This window comes from Pituophis catenifer, unplaced genomic scaffold (assembly GCF_029215685.1).
Source record: "Pituophis catenifer annectens isolate HBS135680 unplaced genomic scaffold, rPitCat1.0.hap2 SCAF_4, whole genome shotgun sequence".
Lineage (NCBI taxonomy): Eukaryota > Metazoa > Chordata > Lepidosauria > Squamata > Colubridae > Pituophis > Pituophis catenifer.
This window is the reverse complement of record NW_027256884.1, coordinates 89,395,780-89,419,468: the sequence shown is the minus strand read 5'-3', so window position 1 is coordinate 89,419,468 and position 23,689 is coordinate 89,395,780. Positions and strand designations below refer to the sequence as shown.

The 23,689-nt window shown below is 36.5% G+C and overlaps 1 protein-coding gene across 1 annotated transcript in view; it reads right to left on the bottom strand.

Annotated features, from left to right (window-relative positions):
• Positions 1–23,689, bottom strand: part of CADM2 (cell adhesion molecule 2) — a 354,125-nt gene that overhangs the window by 79,304 nt on the left and 251,132 nt on the right. The window contains exons 4-5 of the mRNA XM_070943704.1: positions 10,024–10,176; positions 1,028–1,165 (exon numbers count right to left, since the gene is read on the bottom strand). Coding sequence (XP_070799805.1) covers positions 1,028–1,165; positions 10,024–10,176 — 291 coding nt within the window. The remainder of the gene's footprint in view (positions 1–1,027; positions 1,166–10,023; positions 10,177–23,689) is intronic.

The window sequence follows — 23,689 nt, the reverse complement described above, 5'->3', positions numbered from 1 at the left end:
TTAGCTGACATATTAACAAAACCCTTACCTTCTAAACAACACAAATATTTAACTTCTAAATTATATGTATTATATTGTCCTGAATCTGAATGTAACTGGTGTTGTATAACGAACCGGCATTTAGAGGGGGATTTGTCAGATGTAAATGCCTTATTCTCTAATGTGTAAATAATGTATATATGGAACATCAGGGGTTAACTTATTCCTTGGACTTTAATGTATTCATAATTTACCACTCCCATTCCTGGCTCCACCCCTTGTATATAAAAGGAGCCATCCTCCCCATTTTCCTTGCTTCTATCTTGAATATTCAGCGAATATAGAATGCCTATTATGATTAAAGAGAAATATATTTAAATCTTTAACTTCTATTATCTTTATTGAGTCTGATCCTGAAAATATTGCAACATTTCCATCAAACATCTTTCCCAATAACATAATGCCATTTGTTAGTGGAACTCTAAAACATATTATTTTCAAACTGTTCCAAGCAGATTCAACATTATTTCTTATTTCTACTGTCCATTTGTCCAGTTGGGAATCATATTATTTTTTATAAAGGACTTACACTTTTTTCTTGCAGCCATTGTATTTTCACTTATTTTTTTTCCCACTTTACTCCCCCCCTCAACCACTATTGTCAATAGCAAAACATAATATATCCTATATGTAGAATATCACTCTTGTATCGTTCACTAGCCTGTCTTTCATTGAAAACAATAACAAAATCATGTTTTACAGACATATTAATTCTAATCCAGCTCACCCTAGGAAATGATCCACACCTATATTAATAAATTGCTAAAAATATAACTAACTGGGATGGGTAGAGGTGGAACAGGTATATTTTGATTTTTCAGGAAAAAGTAGAAAGAAAGAATGGGCTAATGGTCCCATCCGGGAGTGGAGAATGCCACTATATCACTAGTATATAGAACAAAAAAATAGATAATGTTGATAAGCAGAATCTCTCCTGATTAGTTAACAGTTGTTTATTATAAAGCAAATATACAATTCCGAACAATACCTTTCACCTCTTTGTCATTTTTGAACCATCTAATATCTGCAGCTGGCTTACTACCAGATGTTTTGCAAGTAAGTTCCATCCAATCTCCTTCCATAATTGGTGAAATAAATCCACTAATTTGAGGAGTCTCTGGAACACCTAATAAAAGACAAACAAATGAATTACAGTTTTGCTAATAGTTTGTTTAAGGTTTTTTTTCAAACAGTGGGGAAAGTAAAATGGTAGTAATCATCAGAAAAATTGCTTTAGTAATAAAGTGTGTATTAACACAGCAGGGAATGAATAATAAATACATTAATTTATACATCAATTATAGGTTTATCACATAGTCTCCCAAATCAAATACAGAAGATGAACTTTGAAAATACATATTAAGTGAAAACTAAACTTTCTTTTTAGTTTTGAATCAATTATTCAATTTCAGGATTTGAGCAATTCATGCTGTGAAGACAACAAACATATTCATTAAAACATTTTTCTTCAGTAAAATAACTGTTTGAACACAAACTGTCGAAAATGGACATGACATTTTTAACAATGAGAAAAGAGCCATTGATTAAAACCAAATCATATTTATTTCAATTAATAAGTTAATATTAAACTGAATAATAAACTTCAGCATATCACTGAGTCTTTTCTTTAGACCACAGTGTGATTTTTGATTAAACCACATGGTCATCACTTATATAATTTATCCTATGTAAATTATAAATTCATTGGAAATCAATTCACTATATTAAATTGAACTCAGAGGATAGTTGCAGGTCTGAACGTTTATGTACTATAGTAGACAATGAAGTGCAGAAAGTAGACGAGGTGCTGGTCTTGGTGTAGGAAACAGCACATCAAGCAGAGTCCAGCAATTTCATTTTTTTTTCACTTTGTCAACAATTTCAATTATAATAAAATTCACCCCTTGCCTTCTTCCAGTTGTATTCTAGGCATCTCTTGATTGGTTCAACACTCTCAATTTTTCTGTAAAACACAGGAAGTGTGGGGAATGATGTCTTGGTCCATATTCCAGGCAGTGATTAAGAACTCAGTATGGCTGTGTAGCAGAGCTTCAGGTAGGAAAAAAATATTCATGCTGATCTCTCCAAAATATTTCATATTATTGGATGGAACTCAGATGAGGAAGAAAAGAGGAATGGAGTACAAAGGGGAGTTGAAAAGTAGAATGGAGACTTTACTATTGATTTGTCCCTATAAATGAATCAGTCTATTTGTGGTTCATTTTTACATACTGTACTTTTCATAACTGCATTTATCCTATGTCACCATCAAATTGTAGTTTAAAAAGAAATCAACATCAAAATTTGTATTTAAGTAAGTATTTAAAACACCACCATCACCACCACCATCATCATTTTAGCCACTGTCTATCCCCTGCAGGATGAAGGCCTCTTCTGCATGTTTCCAACCTAGATGATCCTGAACTTCCTTTTGCCAAATGGGCCCATAGGTTTTAGGTCTCTTTTGTGAATGCTTTTTATCAAGCGGGATCCATTATATGACTGCCTTGGTCCTTTTTGCCATCAGTTCTTTTTGCTATGTATCCAGCCCATTTCCATTTCAATTCTTTTACTCTCTTGATGATATTGTATACTTTGTTTGTTCTCTAATCCATGTGCACATCTTTCTATCTTGTTTTATAATGCCGAGCATGTATCTTTCCATGGCTCTTTGCACTACTCATAGCTTTTGTATCTATTGTGAGGTTAGTGTCCATATTTCACTGGTATATGTTAGAGCAGGTAGCACACACTGATTGAAAAGTTTTCTTTTCAGGCATAAGGGGGGGCTGTTCTTGAAAATTATGCTTAGTTTGCCAAAGGTCTGCCAACCACATTTAACACGCCATTCAATTTCCTTTATTGTATCACCTTCCACTGACATCTGTTGGCCAAGGTATATGTAGTGATCTTATTATATTTGGTTCTAATTAAGAGCTTGCAAAGGAAAGAGGAAGAGAAAAAGCTGAAGAAGCAGACTTAATAATTTAATAATATAAAACAGGACCAATTTTTTTTCATAGTTCTGCTAAGAAACTGTTAGAGAAATTTCCCTCAACATATAGAAATGACTGTAAACTTCTGTTTTGCATGACATATAGATGTTATCTCATTCCAGAATACTAGTATTATATATTCTAATGTTCTTGATTTAAAGAAAATCAATTGTCTAGATATTCATCATTCATTAAATGAGCAGCCATTTTTCTATTAAGTTGATCCTTATGAATTCTTAATTTTAAACACAGTCAGCTCCATACATCATATTTCATCATTTATTATCATCAATTCTATATTCAAAAGCCAGCTGTTGCACATTATTGCCAACAGCTCACACTGAAAGGTCAGACTTAAGTAAGTATACTGAATTATGTGAAGCTATTGCTTATTGACTTTCATTTCAAACATAGGACAGATTATGTGTTATGCATTGTTATAACAAATAATGTTGGACATCTGCTTCAACAGTTTCCCAACCATGGCTTAGAATCTGCTAGTTAATTATGCTGGACTATTTCTTTTCAGGTTTCTTATTTTTCTAGTAAATCTGGCAGCAATTTTGCAAATGTATTGCTTGTTGGAAATTAAATGGATGTAGTGAAGCAAAAGAATGAAAATCAGTTCCATCAAGAGAGAAAGAAAGGAAAAATGTTTTATATGGAGTGAATAAAGAAGAGCATAACATATAGCAGAAGGAAGCTCATAAAATGGAGGGCTAAAATGGAAAGAAATAGAAAATAAAATGATTTTAATGATTAATATAGATGTAAAGTTAAATAGGATAGATTTGAAAGGAGCAGAAATAATTTACGCATAGAAGGCAAATCTTAGTGTGAAAAATTCAAACCTAGTCATGGCTCTTTTAGACATAAAACATGTAATATACAATCCACTGGAAGTTATGATATTAATTCAATTACAAACAAGGTATTATACCATAATTACTAATTAAATTATTTAAAAGTTTTAAATGAACATTAAAATATGCAGTTGAGTACAACATTATGCTTACCATAGTATAATCTTGTTTATTCAATGGGATTTATTTCTGAATAAATATATATTTCTGAATAAATATACTAAATGAAGGTCAGGTGGTTAAGCCAGATGGTTAAGGTAGCAAGTTTGAAACTGGAGATGATTAGGTCTGTTTCAACCTTAGGCACAAAGCTACCTGGGTGACCTTGGGCATTCACTCTCCCTCAGCTCTAGGAAAGAGCAAATGGTAAACCACTTTTGAAATTTTGCCAAGATAACTACAGATTTGTCCAGGCAGTTGCAACACTGCAACACTGATTCAAAGACACAAAAACAACAAAGAGCATACTAAATGTTATTATATACTGTAAATCTAATGAGGGAAATGAAATACTTTCTACAATCTTTTTATCTTTTCAACTAGAGTAATGAGTTGATGTTTTTACAATTCTGAGATACTTGTTTTTTTATTATTAGACAAAGGGTGGATATTACTTGACACTCACAATATACTCATAAATAAATCATAATAAAGATGAGTCAACACTTTACATTATCAGAGAGACATGCAAATGTTGCACTTAACAATGTTGCACTTAATATTAATATTAACATACAATAATCTGAAATAAATTAAGACATTATTCAAATACATATATTTCTAAGCTATTGAAATACTTCATGGATGATTTACAGTTACAGTACCAAATATAAAATGAGTTGCTACATAGCTCCTTCATATTATTATAGACACTTTGTAGAAATGTAATATGTTACACTGAATTAAAAACCTGATTTTTTAAAATTAAAATATTCTTATTTAGATTAAAAACCAACTTGCATTTGTCTTTATCCCAGAAACATTTTCAGTTGTTCCCTCTCCCTTTTAACATTAAACTGGTAAAATAGTCTCAGTGGAACTAGCAGAGGCACATCTTTCATATCCTAGGCACAAAAGCAATTCTCTGGGTGGATTAAGTTTAATATTACTAGCACACAGAACATTTTACATCAGCCTTATTAAATTCAACTCTCACCTTACTATAGAGAAAGATTTTTTAAAAAGTAGAAAATTGGAAAATGGACAAATAAGAAAAAGCAAGGAAATGTGCCAGATTTTGTCAGTGACCCTCTCAGCACAAGATATCCTTATGAATAATAACAACTTATATAAAAGTTCTGCCATGTACAGAATTCTTTCCAGTACCACAATCACAAACAATGTATGAACATCAAAGAGAGAGGTCCCTATAGTTGATTTTCCATTCCATATAAAGGTATCACTCTTATTCTGGAGAAGTATGTGCATAGGTACATAGACACATACACAAAAGTACATACAAAGAAAGTGATACCTAGAAAAGTAGTCCCTAAGAAAAGGTTGATATTTTATGGGATGGGGAAAGGGTAGAGAGAAAGGATGGGGGATGAGGGAGGGAAAGGAGGAGGAGGAGGAAGACAGATATTCAACACTGCCTTAATATACAGCAAGGATACCAAAATGGAGTCCTGACTGGAAAAATCTGCCACATTTATGATCAACAGGGGAAAAATAGTGAAAACTCAATGTGCCCTATAGAATCAATGTGTACTATGGAAATAACTTCAAAAGTCAGTATGAAGAAATACTGAGAATCCTTCAGGCTGACAATATCAAGCATGCTGAAGTCAAGAAGAAGGTTAGTAGTGAATACTGTACATCATGAGAAATAAAAAAATTCTCAACATTCAACTACAATGATAGAAATACCAGAAAGGCAATTAACAGGGCAAATTCAATTATTAGATATACAGCTGGAATAGAAGACTGGACTCGAACAGAACTAAAAGCCCTGCATAGAAAGATCAGAAAAATAATGAAAAGGAATCATGTCCTTTATCCATTCAGTGATTTTGACAGAGTCTATGAAGAAGCATAGGAGGACATGGAATGTTGTAAGTATACAAGACAATTACATAATTAAAAAGGGTAATATCTGAAGGACAGTGAGGAAGATTGGCTGAAGCTAGTAAACCATGAAAGCTTACTGAATACCAAAGAGACCAGCTGATGTTTAAGAAAAGCCAAATGAAAAATAGAAAAGATCATGGCCAATACATAAAAAACCATACTAGCAGACAAAGCATTTAAAAATGGCAAAAGCTAAGAGAAAAAGATAGAGGGACTAATTCTGATTTCAGAAAATCAAACCTTAAGAATAAATGCATATAAAGCCAGACTTGAGAAGACAACAACCAACAGCAAATGCCATCTCTGCAAAGAAGATGAAGAAACAGCAGAACGCCTGTTGTGACTCCGATTTCCGAGCCCGTCTTATCAGAGGGAGAAGACTCTGAAAGTGAAGGAGAGGAGTTGACAGGGCCTCCCTCTCCAGGACCCTCCTCTCTGGCAATGCCTCAGGTGTCTCCCAAAGGAGAAGAGATAGGCCAGGAGCCAAGCATCTCCAGACAGCCGCAGCCAGACAGCGACGGAGATAAGTCTTGGCTGGATCCCTGACAGCGTCGGAAAGACAAGCGCACGCAGCAGAGAAGGAGGCGTGCCAGAGATTAAGCTGAGTCACTGGACCACACCCCTCAGGGGATAAAAGGGGGTGTGGTGGCCATTCAGGCTTTGTGACGGACAAAACTGAACAGCTAGCTAGTCATACCATGTCTCTGGAGCTTCGTTATTTGCCTTCCTTGGATTTATTATGGACTGGACTTGACAATTCTTTGGCTTTGTGATTTTATTTTGGTTTATCTGACGGAGGAGGAACACCTCCCTCTGTGAGTAAAGTTTTTGGCAAGCAGCTACTGGGTTGCTGCCAATTCTGTTATCGAAGGAAATTATTGTCTGCAAGTTTCTTTTAACTCCTGGCTGACTGTTTGTGTGCATATGTGAGATGGGGACAGAACAACACCTAGTTAGCTGCTGCAAGAAGATTGCACATACTGACTACAAATAACAGCATTGAAAGTGGAGCGTGAAGCTCCTAAGAATGGCAGTTTTGAATTTGACGCCAGGGAGCACTTGTCTGCTGCTGGCTGGCCATGGGAAGTGCTGGGCTCTTGCCAGAGATGCAGGTTGGGGAATGGGAGCGCAAATCTCCAATGATAAATTTGAAGCCCAGAGGCATTAGAGTTTGTGAATGTTCTGCCCCAGCTCCGGATCCCAAGGAGTGTGACATACACCAAGCTCCAAAAACTCTGTTTATTACAAACAGGCCCCTTTCAAAATGCAGGCTTTTAGTGCAACTGTCCTTATTGGCCTGCTTTAAAGTACAAAGAATAAACAAAGTCCAACAAAGGTTGGCAACCAGCCCAGAAACCAAGATGTGATAAGAAACTCACTCTCCAAAATGTTCTGCGTAATAATTAAACACTGTTTCCAGCAGCATGTGCTATCTGTGAGCGAACTTAAATAGGCTAAGGGCCAATTAGCCCCAAGCCTTACTCTCGAGGAGACCTCCTCCTGAGTAGCCACTCCTACCTTTTGGCAGCCCTGCGTGCTCGAGCATTGAGAAGAGGCTCCTCCACTTCACTCTCTTCACTTTAAGGAGCCTCTGGAGGTTCTGAAGGCCCTGGCTGAGTCTCTGCCTCTGGCACCACATCTTCTTCAGCCTCCTCGCTGTCCGACTCGAGCGCCAGCTGCACAGGCTGCTGGCGCGACATACCAGCCTCCTCCTCGTCAGGATCAGCCACAATCTGTGCAGGCCGCTGGCGGGCCACAACAGTGAAGAAGGAAAATGGCCACCCAACTAGCCCTTTCAGGAGTGCGAAAGCTCCTCCAAGCTGCTTTCCACTGATAAAGGGAGTGCGGAGCCCCACTGTTCTTCTTTCCCATCTATCACGAGAGCGCGTAACTCCACCACTGCTATGGAATGCCTGCAGTTCAACGGAGTGTAATTATACATGCAACAGTAGACTGTTGCCTGTCAGGCAGCTGGGAATCCTCTGTCAACGGCTGGAGCCGAAGCCCTGGCCGTTGGGGAAAAAAATAGTGACTCAACCACTGATAGGAGTCAGCTGTGGAACTCACGCTTGTAGGCAACAAAATCCATTCCTGGATGCTGTGTCCACCTCTATGGAGAACAGCTTATATCCTGAAATGATGCCTTTAATGCAATCAAACAACAACATCTGCCTATTCCAGAATCTTGGGACGTACTGTACTCAATAGGTGAACAAAATGCCAAATCCAGTTTAAACATCTGGTTGACTCTGTGACCAACAGTAATTTCTTAAATTACATGCTGCAATCACAAAGACTCTGGGGTGGCTTACAAACCAAACTTTTAAAAAAAGAGAAAAATAGGAAAAAGATACGACAGTATTATTACTTGCTTTTTAATAACTGCATAAGTTTTGTGAAAAACAGCAGAATATTTAAAGAATCAACTATCCCCTTAGAAATATTCAGTTCTTTCACCATTTGATTCATGCACCAATGAATCCTACTGCCTTCTGGGGAAAGAAAGCTTTTTAGAAGTTGTGCATATACCTAAAAATAACTCTTGCTTCTTTGTGTTGTATAATGTACCACGGCTTTGACAAACATTTAGAAGTGAGCACATCTGTCAAGTTCTATTTTGTTCAGTCTCTCATTATATAATCCTACAATTAATATTACAACAGTTAGGTTTGTTACATTTTTATGCTTATTTCTAATAACTGATTTTTTGGTAGAACTTAATTTATTATTAAATTAAAATATATGCAATATTTATATATGATTTTTCTAGTATACATAATTCTTATCAGTCAATTAATGTAAATAGTTTGTTTTCCTGTACAGTATATATTTTTCTATAGATATAATCTATCATGTTCAAATTGGAATAAGTACAAATTTCAGAATATAATGTCCAAATTCATGAAGTGTGAATTGACTCAATTTTTATTGAAACATAAACAAAATATATTTTTTCTTATGTCTTAGAACATTTCTGAGATACCTATGGAGTTAGTATAATCTTTCATATTACTGTAAGAACTCTTGTGAGTGGTAACAGTCCATTAGAATATTTATTTTTTTCATATTAGGTCAAAGTATTTTTCAGTTTAGTCCAATATTTCAGATTTTGACTAATAGCAACATTATACTTTATTTGGGGAAAATATTTACATTATGCTATGTATTGTGCTAATATAATGACAATAACAACAATAATAATAGAAATATTTTATAATAATAAAAGAAAACTCAGTCTTGTAAATTTAGTTCAGTTTTTGCCCTCTGTGTGACAATTTCTTCAAAATCCCATCATTCGTGTTTTGTGAGCAGTTTTTCTTCATGCCTACAAAATGTAGAAATTTACTTTCTGTATTGTCTAGTAACCAGGAAAGTATATGCAGCACTCATAAAACTATTATTTAACACTACAAAAAGTCAATAATGTACATAATGCATTCTGATACATAGAGCTAATATAAATGTAAATTGGGATGTAACTTCCTTATTTATTTATTTTCTTGCATTCAACACTGCCTGTTACACTCCCAAAATATTAGCATTTGTATTTGGTATGGATTTTAGCACAAAACTTCTTCTTTCCCCTCATCTTATACACCCTCTCTTTACCTTTGACTTTTCACACTTGAATAATTTGAACGATTCAGTTCATGGTTTTTAGAAACCATAATTTACCAAGTTCAGCCTAGATTAATTCTAATTAATTTCAATTATGAAGAGTGGAAACAAGCCAACTTTGAACCACATTTTATGAAATTGATGTGCTGTATTTTATCCATTTTAATCACAGTTTGCTTATTAGGCGATAAATTGAACTAACAATTAAACTAACTGAACTAGAACAAAAGAAATAATTTCCACTCTACTCATGACTGGAACTAAAGATGAAAGGGGAGAAGAAGCTGTATAGGTCAAAGGGTAAACAAGTTTTTTTTTTCCTTGGGTCTGAGTGCTATACTGATCTACAGCTATTTTCTGCTAAGATTTTTAGGAAGTGTTAGTAACCACTGAATATGCTTTTCCAACTAACATTATTTTCAGTATGACATTCTTACCTAGAACAGTGAGAAAAGCCTTGGATGTCTTGACAGGCATAGTAAATAAAGAACAGGTATATTGCCCTTCATCTGACAATGAAACATCGGTGACTCTAATGGTCAATTCATGCCATGAAGCTCGAAGCAGTTCAATCCTATTGTCCCTCAAGGCTGTAAACAAAACAAAAAAAGAAAGAAAGAAAGAAAGAAAGAAAGGAAATATTTATTTATATATATATGTATTTATTAAAAATCGACAATTTTAATTTGGAGTTAGAAGACTAGCCTATGTGCAGTATAGTTTAACTTAAAAAAATAAATGTTGTTAGCAGATAAAGTGTGCTGTTCATATGCACAATTTTTTATAAAAGACAGTTTGAAAAATGCATTAATGTTATAAAAAACAGGTGTCAAACTCGCGGCCTCATGCTGTCATGTGACTTTTGTGACATTTTTCCCCTTCATGGAGCTGTGTGGGTGTGGCCTGTGTGTGATGCATCCGGCCCATGGGCCGTGAGTTTGACACCCCTGTTCTAAAACAAAGGTGGAAAGAAAAAGGAAAAAAAGTTTTAGTTTTGTAAATACTCTTTTTGCAAGGCAATACATTGTTAAAATCAAACAAAGCATAGTCATTGTCAAGAGAGATATAAAACACAAAGCTAACGTTCATTCCATTTTTATATGTTATAGATCTTTTGAAGTATATGTATTTACACTGCTTGCTTTTTGTAATAATAATCTGGCAAATAGAAAAGTCTTCAGTCTCTTCGACAGGAGCAATTGCATGAAGCACTTTTAGATGATCTCAAGTCTTCCCTTTGTCTAGAGAGGAATCAGTCTAGTCACCAGCTCTTTATTTCACTTTATCCCATTCTTTCAGTGCAGCCATTTCCAGTTCACAATTTCTTCCCTGGAAATCATTCATTCATATACAGGTAGTTCTCAACTTACAACCATTTGTTTAGTGACTGTTCAAAGTTAGTAGAACACTGAAAAAAATTGACTTATAACCATTTTTTATTCTTGCAATTATTGCAGCATCCTCTATGGTCACATGGTCAAAATTTAGATCCTTGGCAACTGGCATGTATTTATGACAGCTGTAGTAACTTTGGGTTATATAGTCACCTTGCGTGATCGTCTGACAATAACCGTGTTACTAATTTAACAGCTGCAGTGATTCATTTGCTAACTGTGGCAAGAAAAGTCATAAAATGGGGCAAAAGTCATTGAACTGCCTTGCTTAGCAATGGAAATTTGGGGTTTAATTGTGGTCATAAGTCGAGAACTACTTGTATTTTTTCAAATAGAAACCTTTACCTTAGATCTCTGCTAAAAATATGTTAATAGTATCTTGAATGCTACACATTCTTCCTCCTTATTCTAAAGCATGTTTATCTGTGCAAGCTTATATAAACAAATCATTTTCTTTACCATAAAAGGTATTTATTTTTTGAAAATAGTAAAATTAAAAATGAATGTGAGAAGAATCATTAAAACAGCAAATTTATGCACAAGTGCAATCTAAATTTGTAAGAGATAAAAAGTTATATGAAATACGAAAGGAGCCGCAAGAATTAGATAAAATTAATTAGTAATATATACCAATATCTATTGAGGTATAAAATGGAAGAAGAGGTAGTTAAAGAGACCATGATTAGAGGGCCAAAAAATTTGGTTACAATATAGAATTGGAGAAATGGGAAAAATTTTGTGAAATAAACATTAAATTGACTCTTTCAACGTCATTCAAGGAAACTAGTTAAAAATGTTCTACAGATGGCACTTCACACAGTACGACTTGCTAAAATGTCTCCGAAAAATTCTCCAAATTGTTGGCAATGTAAAAAAGTCCCTGGAACATATTATCATCTCTAGTGGACACGTCCCAATGTGAAAAAATATTGAATTAAAATTAGAAGTTGGATAGAAGAGATAATGTGGATTGGAAATCAGAAACGTTTTTACTGGGGATATTGAACAGAACTTACAGCAAAGAAATTAGATATTTGATTCTGCATATAATTACAGTGGCAAGGATAGTCTACACACAGTCCTGGAAAAGTAAAAAGATCACAACAGAGGAAGAAGTAATTAAGGAAATCCTGGACTGTGTGGAGATGGATAAATTAATGAAAGAAATAAAAGAAAAGGAAGATACAGAATATTAACAAGTATGTACTAAGTGGTATGAGTGGCTCAAGATTAGGGAAAGTAAACGTGAATAAACGATGGAGAGAAGGTGACAAATGTGTAAAATATTGTAAATGAAGAAAATTAAAAATAAAGGGACGATAAAGATAATAAAGGATGGGAAAAATGGGGAATGTATATACCGTATTTTCCGGCATATAAGACGACTGGGCGTATAAGACGACCCCCGACTTTTCCTGTTAAAATATAGGGTTTGGGCTATACTCACCGTATAAGACTACCCCTCTTCCAACGCACACCAAATAAAAATTAAAAAACATCAACTGGCTCACCCACAATGTAAAAGCAGCTGTGCTAGACCCAAAATGGCCCCTGCAACAAGCAGGAACCTCACACAGCCACAAAAAGCCAAAAAAACAACTTTCACACTTTACACACACACAACACAACACAACTGGCTCACCCACAATGTAAAAGCAGCTGTGCTAGACCCAAAATGGCCCCTGCAACAAGCAGGAACTTCACACAGCCACAAAAAGTCCAAAAAAACAACTTTCACACTTTACACACACAAAATTCCACATACAGCTTTGTGAGATTTTGTGTGTTTGTGTAGTTAGAGTGAAACACTACAGAAACACACTAAATCTCAGAAAGCTGCACAAATATTATTTTATTTTTATTTTTATATGAAAACCAAATTTAAAACTTCCTAAACTTTAAATGGCTAGGTCTAAAAAAGAACAACTAAAAAAAAACCCAATTAACTTTTTTTTTTTAAAGCTCCCAAAGGGGAAAAAAACTTACCCAATAGAACAGGGGTCTCCAACCTTGGCAACTTTAAGACTTGTAGACTTCAACTCCCAGAATTCCTCAGCCAGCTTTGTTTTGCTGGCTGAGGAATTCTGGGAGTTGAAGTCCACAACTCCTGCCTGCTTGATTGCAGGCAGGGAGTGACTTGCTGATGGAATGGATTCAGGCAAGCGAAGCAAGGCAAGCGTTGCGATTAGCAGCTAAGGTAAGCAAGCTGGAGAGGGAAAACTTTTTTTCTTTTACAGGGCTCTGGCGATCCCAGCTGAGTTGCCTGATTAGCAGGCAACTCAGCTGGGATCATCAGAGCTTGGATCGATGGCTCTGGCGATCCCAGCTGCGTTGTCTGATTGGCAGGCAACTCAGCTGGGATCGTCAGAGCTTGCAGAGCCACATAAAAGGAAAAAAAGTTTTTTCCTTTTACATGGCTCTGGCATCTCAGCTGAATTGCCTGATTAGCAGGCAAAGCTGGGATCGTCAGAGCTTGGATCGCCAGAGCCATTTAAGACTCGTCAGAGTCTTTCGGGCTGGTCTGCCTGGTTACAGGAGAACGACACCCCACATATAAGTTGACCCCCGACTTTTGAGAAGATTTTCATGTGTTAAAAAGTCGCCTTATATGCCATAAAATACGGTAGTAGAAAGTAAGAGGAACGGATCTGATATGTAAAAAGAAACACATATCATGAGTTTGTGTTTTGTATGTTGTATTGTATTGTGTTGTTGTTGTAAAATCAATAAAAATAAATTTAGTTAGTTAGTTAGTTAGTTTATTAAATTTCTATACCGCCCTTCTCCCGAAGGACTCAGGGCGGTGTACAGCCATATTAAAACAAACATATACCAAAACAATTTAAAACAATTTAAAATCAATATATATATAAAATTTGGCCCTTATGTTAAAAAACTACAAACACCCGATTTAGAATTCATTTGCTAAGCCAGCCCAGCCTGTTGGAACAAAAGAGTCTTAAGGGCACGGCGAAAGGTACGGAGGTCAGAGATCATGCGAATTTCCGGGGGCAGTTCATTCCAGAGGGCAGGTGCCTCCACAGAGAAGGCTCTCCCCCTGGGTATCGCCAGTTGACATTGTTTGGCCGACGGCACCCTGAGGAGTCCCTCTCTGTGGGAGCGTATTGGCCGGTAGGAGGCTATCGGTGGCAGAAGGCGATCTTGTACATAGCCAGGTCCTAAGCCATGGAACGCTTTAACGGTGGTAACCAACACCTTGAATCGCACCCGGAAGACCACCGGGAGCCAGTGCAGCTTGCGCAGGACAGGTGTTACATGGGTGTGCTGTGTCGCCCCCATAATCACCCACGCGGCCGCATTCTGGAACAGTTGGAGCCTCAAGTGCTCTTCAAGGGGAGCCCCATGTAGAGAGCATTACAGTAGTTCAGATGGGACGTGACGAGGGCGTGAGTGACTGTGCGCAAGGTGGCACAGTCTAGAAAGGGACGCCACTGGTGAATCAGGCGAACCTGATTCCCTGGCTCCCCTGGCTACAGCCGTCATATGGTCCTCTAAAGACAGCCATGCATCCAGGAGAACACCCAAGTTGCGAGCCCTCTCTGAGGGGCCAAGATCTTGCCCCCAATAGTCAGCGATGGAGCTAGCTGGCTATATCGGGACGGCAGAAGCCACAGCCACTCAGTCTTGGAAAGGTTGAGTCTGAGCTTGTTTCTCCCCATCCAGATCTGTACGGCCTCCAGGCACCAGGACATCACGTCAAGGACATCAATGGGGTGGTCCGGGGTGGAGCTGTACAGCTGAGTATCATCAGCGTACTGATGGAACTTCAGCCCAAAACCACGGATGACCTCACCCAGCAGCTTCACATAAATGTTGAACAGAAGGGGCGAGAGCATCGACCCTTGTGGCACCCCACAAACAAGGCGCCTTGAGGTCGACTTCTGTCCCCCTGCCAACACAAACTGTGTACGGTCAGAGAGGAAGGAGGAGAACCACCGCAACATGGTGCCCCCCACTCCCAACCCCTCCAATTGGCGCAGCATGATACCATAGTCGATGCTATCAAAAGCTGCTGAGAGATCTAATAGGACCAGGACAGAGGAACAACCCCTGTCCCAAGCCCTCCAGAGATCATCAACCAATGAGACCAATGCCGTTTCCATGCTGTACCCTGCCCTGAAGCCCAACTGGTATGGATCTAGATAGACAGCTTCATCCAGGTACTGGGGGAGTTGTCGCGCCACCACGCTCTCAACAACCTTCACCACAAAGCGAAGGTTGGAGACTGGATGATAGTTCGCTAATACAGCTGGGTCCAGGGAAGGCTTCTTGAGGAGGGGCCTCACCACTGCCTCTTTCAGGGAGGGAGGGAAGAAACCCACACTCAGAGAAGCGTTAATAATCCCCTGGAGCCAGCCTCATGTAACCGCCTGGGAGGCCAGTAGCAACCAGGAGGAACACAGGTCCAATAAACATGTGGCAGTGCTAAGCTTACCCAGAATCCTGTCCATGTCCTTGGGAGTCTCAAGGTCAAACCCCTCCCAGATAACACTCTCAAGACCCACCTCCGTCACCCCATCTGAATCTACCCAGTCGGAGTCCAGGCCTTCCCGAATCTGAGTGATTTTGTCATGCAGGAATTGCACAAAATCCTCAGCCCTACCCTGCAAGGGGTCTTCCCTGCTCCCAGATGGAGAAGGGAGCGGGTCACCCTAAACAGGGCTGCTGGGTAGTTCTCTGCAGATGCAATAAGAGTGGAAAAATAGTTTGATTTTGCCGCCCTTATCGCCACTAGCTAGATCTTAATATGAGACCTCACCAGTGTTTGGTCAAATTCAGAGCGGCTGGCCCTCCAATTGCTCTCTAGGCATCTTTTCTGGTGCTTCATCTCCCTCAGCTCCTTGGAAAACCAGGGAGCCGATTGAGATCGGCACCGGGTCAGAGGCCGCAAAGGCACGACACGGTCCAAAGCTCCAGCGGCCACCCTATCCCAGGCGGCCCCCAGTTCTTCAGTCGAGTCATGAGCCAGAGCCTCAGGGAATGGCCCAAGCTCCATCAGGAACCTATCCGGCTCCCTCAGGCGCCTGGGATGGAACCACCTGGTCGGTTCCGTCTCCCTGCGGTGGAGGTTAGTGGCTCGAAAGTCTAGTCGAAGGAGTGAATGATCTGACCATGACAAGGGCTTGGTGACTATATCCCTGTTTCTAAATAATCCCCCCGAGATACGGAGGATTCCGGATCTGCGTACCTTCCGTTGCACGCTTAAGACGTTTCTATTCCAGCAAGCCGGCCTGACCTAAACTTCTCCGCTTTTAAAATGGGAATTTTAAATTTGGTTTTAAATTATTGGGGTTTTAAATATGGTTCAGCCAAATTTATTTAAATTGTTTTATCTCTATTTTAAATTTTGTATTCATATGTTTTATTTTTATGGCTGTTCACCGCCCTGAGTCCTTCGGGAGTAGGGCGGTATACAAATTCAATAAATACAAATACAAATACAAATACAAATACAAATACAAATACAAATACAAATACAAATACAAATACAAATACAAATACAAATACAAATACAAATCATTCAACCACTGACCAGAGACAAAAATCAAGTCCAGAGTGTGTCCCCCCATGTGAGTAGGACATTGAACTAACTGAGTCAGGTCCATGGCCGTCATGGAAGCCGTGAACTCCCGGGCTGCTTCTGACTTTTCACTGATGGATGGCAGGTTGAAATCCCCCATGACCATAAGTCTGGGGGTATCCACCGCCACCCCGGCTATTATGTTGAGCAGCTCGGCCAGGGCCGCCGCTACGTAGCAGGGAGCCATGTACGCAATCAGCAAGCCCATCTGCACCCCATGACCCACTTCACAAGGAGGGACTCACATCCGGCTATCTGAGGTACAGTGGCCTCCCTCTGACAAAGACCTTCTTTAATAATAGCCGCCACCCCCCGCCCCTACCCTGGGCCTTCGGCTGATGGAATGCACGGAAACCTGATGGGCACATTTCAACAAGGGGCACCCCCCCTCCGGACCCAACCAGGTCTCCGTAAAACCCGCCAGGTCCACTTCCCCCTCCTGAATAACGTTGTAAATGAGGGGGGCTTTATTTACCACAGACCTGGCATTGCACAGCGTCATCCGGAGGCTTTTTTATTTTATTTTATTATTTTTTATTTTTTAAAAAATAAAACTGCAAATTTAAATGGTGAAAATCCCTTAAACACAAAACTTATCAGTGGGCACACTAAGTAAATTAATAATTAAATAAATTGTTTATTATGATCATAGACAAGCATAAATGAGCAAGCATATTTAATTATTTGAGATTTATCAAGAAAACACAATGAAAGCTAACCAATATTATGAGCAAAAATGAAGGATGAATCTCATATTAAAAAAACAGCATAAAAAGACATAGCAGAAAAGATTATTCAGTAGAATTTATATAATGTTGATTAAGCTGATTGCATTTATAACCCTCCTTTTGCCCTGGAAATATTCTACAATGAATGTAGGATATAACCAACATTATTGTAGTGAAATGAATGATAATTTTGCAGTCACTCCTAAATTGTTCCAAGATGAGAGTCTCAGTGAGGATTCTAATGAGGACCTCCTTGGCAGGAGTCCAATAATTTAACTACTATGTTATATTTAATTCTTGGTCTTCAATTATCTGAATTGTGTCTGTGAGGGTGTAAAATATATGTAAATATGTAAACATTTCCAAAGCTGCAATGTGTAGGAGTGTGAACAAAGCACCTTTTTTAAAAAAAGCCTGATTTTTGCAAGTTTCACAGAACATCTGCAAAAGCTGTTTCTGTCTCTCTTTACATGAATGTTCATGTGCAGACAATACTTCCACAAGAACCACTAATGAAGTGAATATGCAGTTACTATACAAACATGAAAACAGCTCCTGAAGTATGCGTGTGATTCTTGTAAAAACCTGGATGCTTTAACAAAATTGCAAATTGCTCCTTCATATTCTTTGCATAGGACAATAGAGTACCATAATCTCAGCTTTATTGGCTAGATAATCCTTTCCGTTTACTATACCAAACATGTGGTAACTCATAATGCATTAAGAATGAATGAACCTACCTTTTAGAGGATATACATTTTATTTGCTGACTGTGTTGCCTAAAGAGAATCATGACTTTTATAAAATAATCTGAAATGAAGTAGGTACTTCCAAAATATCAAACACAGATTGGAGATTTAATTGGTAAGTATTAATCTACAGTAACAGTGCCAGTTAAGAATGCATATATGCTCTTTTATGCCTTGCTATTGATAAAGGAGTAGAATGGAGAGAGATGAAGAAAATGTTAGGGAAAATAAAGAAGGAAATACTCCAATTTGCTGGCATATTTGATTAAAACTGATTCCTCTTCTTTGCTTGCAGTATTTCTGTGGATATTCTATCAAATCTGAGAATGTTCTGATTTAGTAATGACCAGAGTGCTTATCTTAATTTATCGTGTAGTACTAGAGATTTTTCATCTTTGTGTCAGCTACTATTTACCAGTTGGGGTCCTTCAGTATACCAATTCAAAATTGGAATTCCCATCTCAATTCTTCAGACCTTTTTGAAGACTTTACAAAAATGTCATGCCCTTTTCCATAATTAATATCATATCATTATATATCATTATATATATCATTGTAATATTTCCTCTTGTCCAAGCTTTGGCTTCTCTTTTGTTCTTAAAATTCTACAGTTCAATTTGCTTTGTTCTGAGTTTCTTCAACTTTCAGAATTACTTTTCACATTCATTTTTTTTCAGTTTAAGTTCATTCCACTTAATGAATGGGTCAGGTTTTCCGTAGATACCCTTACATTTTTCTTAAGTAGTGCATTTATTATGACATTCATATGGAAATTGAATCGATTTCTTATTATTTATTTTAACTGCACATGAACAGGCCATATTTTTGAGCCATTACTGAGCCATTCTTCCTCCTTTTAGAAATAATATGGTTGCCATGATTTAAACTTTTTAGATATCTATGGCAAGGAATAACTTGGAATGAAGAGACAGAAGAAAAGAAATGAGTTTTTACTAGGAATACATAGGCAGTTGATATAATATTGTTATTGTAGTTTCAGTTGCTTAACAATCTCTATGAGAACAAGCATCATTTTATTTAAGCTGCAACCTTTGGTTGTGTTTCATCAAATTTAAAAGAACAAAATTATTTTGGTCAGAATAATACAGTAAATAAACCCACCAAAACCAGGCACATCATTTCAGAAAATGGAAATAGGCCCATTTCCATATTTCCAGAAAATGGAAATATTACAACAATTTGAAATAACCTAACAACAAAAACAAAACACCCAAAGAGGTATGTATTTAGGCAGAGAACTAACAACATTCTGATCACTTAATATCTTGAATCAAAGGTAGAGATTTAAAGTTTTAAAAAAGAATGTTTAGTTTTTAATCATGTGTACATAACAGAATTATAGAACTATAATTTGAGAAATTTATTGTTTCCTTGACAAAAGTACCATTCAATAATAATAGTACCATTCAATAAAAAAAAATTCTCAATTATCTTGGATGTTTTTCACGTCAGCAATTTATTTTAGGTATATGGGGAGGGGGAGAGATATGTACTTGTGTGCATACTGGAAAGTTTGTTAATAATCTAATGAATTCATTGCAAATCACTCTTACCAGCCAATGTAGGTTTGAATTATGTACACCTTATCTAAAACAATTTTAGAAAATTAATATTTGCAGCAACTATCTGGAATTAACAATATATAATAAGTAGCTTGAAGATAGGTAAGTAAATTAGAAAGTGGATAGGCAGATAGACAAAATCTTTAAAGACAAACAGCATCCCAAAGCAAACTTGACAGACTTGACTGATGACATAATACCCTCTTCTTTTTATGATGGTGACATAAAAATGCCAAAGGACACAAAGCTGTCAGTCTTGTTGTTTATTTTCTATCTTAGACTAATAAAAGAATGTGTGTGATTGACAGGAGGCAGACACGGGCATGGTCTCAGGCACACAGTGTGCACTTATGTTTGAAAAAAGATATTGATGGTTTCAGGGTTTTGTTATTTATTATTGGCTTTTCCAATCTAACTTTGCTTTCCTTTTTCAACAACTTTTAGAGGCAACTTTATTGATTTTTAAAAATCCTGTAATAATCACATCTTATTAACAATAGTGGTGTCTGAGCAATACAGTGCTAATATTGCATTATGACAAGTTTGCTATAATAATCCTTTTCTTTTCTTTTAATTTCCTTGACTTATAAAGAATTGCTTTGGTGAAATGGGCATAGGAGTTGAATAAACAAATAAACTGTTTTTGCCATTAAGGCAATCACTAAGACTGAATTAAAATATAATCATATAATTTATTTGTGATACTACCTTCATAAAGTTTCATACATCTTTGAGTCAAGAGCCTTACAGAGTTGGACAGCCTTCTAAATCAAATAAATAAATGGATAGGTGGGTAGGTCTATCAGAATAAACGTGCCCTGAAAAAAAATCCATATAGTTGTTGGTTTCCCTGGTCAAACTGTTTCAATGAATCCCTGAATGAACAAAAGTTGACAACCTTAATATGGCACAAAGTTAAGCCCACCACTTTCCATAAATTTGAATGCCAATGAATTACTTATGTGCAGTTGTTTACAAATTCAAAATAAGAAAAGAATGGATATCCTTCTAGTCAGTACTTTGTAATATTTCTTTGACATACATTTTCCATGAAGAAATTGAAGGTGAAAATAGATTTGACATTTAAGCTATATAATAAAATGTATGCATTTTAATCTGCAGTTAGATATCATATTTAATTTTGTATAATGTGTCAGCTTTGGTTTAGTCAAAGAGTCACTGAAACACACTCAGCTAGGTTAAATAAACTATTACTTACAACAATACTTTCAAAAAATGAAATACTAGAAGCATTTTTATAAAATAAAAGTTTTATATGTGTTGCAAGTTATAAAGTTGGAATTCTCAGAATAAATTTATATATGTAGTAAGGTAGAAATCTACATTACTTACAAAAATATTGTTAAAATGTTTGTTAATATAAATGATTACCTGTATGAAACAAGAGTTAATTTATTTTAGTTGCTGAATTTTGTCTTACACAATTTAGAAGCCAGTTTTACTCATGGACATTAAGAACAGCAGAAACCAAATTTGGCCAGTTGCCAGAATTTGGATCCATGTACTAAATAATTTCCAGTGAATATGGAGGTCTATATACAGTATAGGCCCATATATAATATTTATAGTCTCTGTGTGTATGTGTGTATGTATATACTGTATATTCACACACACGCATATACACATACATATGCACATACATATTGATATATGAGTAGTCAACTTTAGTCCATTCATCAAAATTCAGAATATGACTTATTCTTACTCTATATATTTAAACTGTGATGTCAACAAGTAATCAGATTGTATGATCTGTCATTATATTTACTAACCCCCATCTTGAAGAGATGTGAGATCATCTCAAACATTATACAGAACATATTTTTAAAGCTGTGTTTACCAAAATAGCATAAAACTGCAAACTGCAAACTATCAAAATCATATGACTTTTTTAGTGGTATTTTAAATCCTATCTCCAGGCAAAACTCCATTTAATTAGAAATAAAGGCAGCAAGAGACACAGTCCTGCTTGAAATATGAGTCACTGTCAGACATTCACTTATCCTCCCCCTCCCCTTCCGAAAATGTTTAACTCCAGAAGGAAAATTCCCTGGCTGTGAAATTAGAATATTTGCTTTATGCCCAAGGGCACCACACAATTTAATTGACTAATGCCTTTTTGCATAGGTGAGATTAAGTGCTGAATCTGTAAAAGATGCTGAAATGGAATGACATGAAAATGTATGAAGTAGTCAGGTTTCAGATATATATATATATATATGATAGGCAGATGCAGAGAAGTAACCCAAATTCAATAATGTTCTTCTGGAATACTGGAATTGTGCTAAATGCATTAGTTCCCCTTGGTGTATGAATTTGTATTTTTAGAAATGAATTAAAACTATTGAAAGGCTGTAAATAAATCATGCATGGTGTCAGCACTGATTATTTTAAAGATTTCATATCTCTTCCAGTTTTTAGTATGATGACGCATGAAAATAAAACCAAGCTTCTCTGAAAGAAATCAATAAAGTGATACAAAAAAATAAAAGGAGCATAATTTGAAAAAACACACACACACCTCACAAATGTCTAAAATTGAAGCTTCTTTTAACTTAAAGACCCAAGCCAAATGCCTCTGTACCCATCCTGGTCCTAAGTAGAAGATTAAAAATTATAAAAGGAGTTTAGAATACATTATTTTAGTTTAGTTCTACAACAGTCTCAGGTATATGTTACTAGTAATGGAGAAAGCAAATGCATGTTGCTCAAGAATATTGTGTTTCCTTTAAAAACAAAACAAAACAAACAGACAACTATTGATTTTCCTTTCCAGAGTTATTTTTACCCAGCCACCAACCTCAAAAATTGACAATTTTTATTTTGATAATGTCTAAATTCTGGGGACAGAGCCAATAACTTATGCATGCTTAACAAATGATCAATAATCATATGAGCATATTTGTGGATTGTTAGTAACATGCCAATTACTGAGTTGTATTTCCAGCTGCAAGAACTGTCATTGTCCTTTTAAATATTATCTGGGCCAACATACAGGAAGAATTTATAGTAAGCTGTTATACAAGATGTTGTATTGAAGTTTATGGAAAATTCTTTTAAAATTCTTTAAAATAAAATAACCCCTTACAGGTTTACTAGGACAGGATCCTCAAGCACATTAAGAAATCACAATGTCAGTTTTCTATTAATAGAGATTTTTGAGTGAGGGGGCCACACTTCCATTGCAAAAATGCAGAAACAGGGAGATCAAATTGTTAGAATCATAAATACTTGATTCAAATAAACTGTGAAAAAGCACTTTGAAGTAAAACATATTATTTAAAAAAATCTGCAAAAGTTTTAAAAAACAGTTTCCTCAAATTTGAATCAATACAAATGAATAATATTTTAAGATGTACACTTTACTAAAATGAATATACTTCATATATTTTAACTGGGATTATATCACAATAATATATTTTGTGGAAAAAAGTTAAATTGTATTTGCAACCAAACTTTTTCTCTATCTCTCTAATTTTGTACTTCTCTAACTTTGTACTTCTTAGTATTAAGTACAAGTTTTATAGTTTCTAATTCCATTCTTTTTCTTACATGCAGGCCATCAACTTGGAGAAAATAGTCTTAAATTTAAACTAAGATCAGCTTTTGACAAATTTCATTCATGCTTGTGCAAATTCTATTAGTGATGTATCAAGAATGAGTCAAAGTAGTACAAAAAAGATGTGGAGAGACCTAGCCTATGGAGTTGCCAAGAGTTGGACACGGTTGAATGGATAACATCATCATCATTATCATCATCATCATTAGTGCGTAGACCAGGGCTTATTCTCGAGGAGATTTCATAATTTGATGTGAAATGGGTGTCATACGGTTCTGCGGGAAAGTAAAGGGCTTTTTTCCTATGCTTCCTCTATTCTTTCCATTCGGTTGCTTGAGGCCAGTCCACTATTCCAGTGGTGTAAATAATGACTGGACTTGCCCAGTTTTAATTGCCTTGATGGTGTTTTCTTCTACTTAGTTTGGACTTTATGATCTCCTTCACGCTCTTGATGTATTCATGTGTAA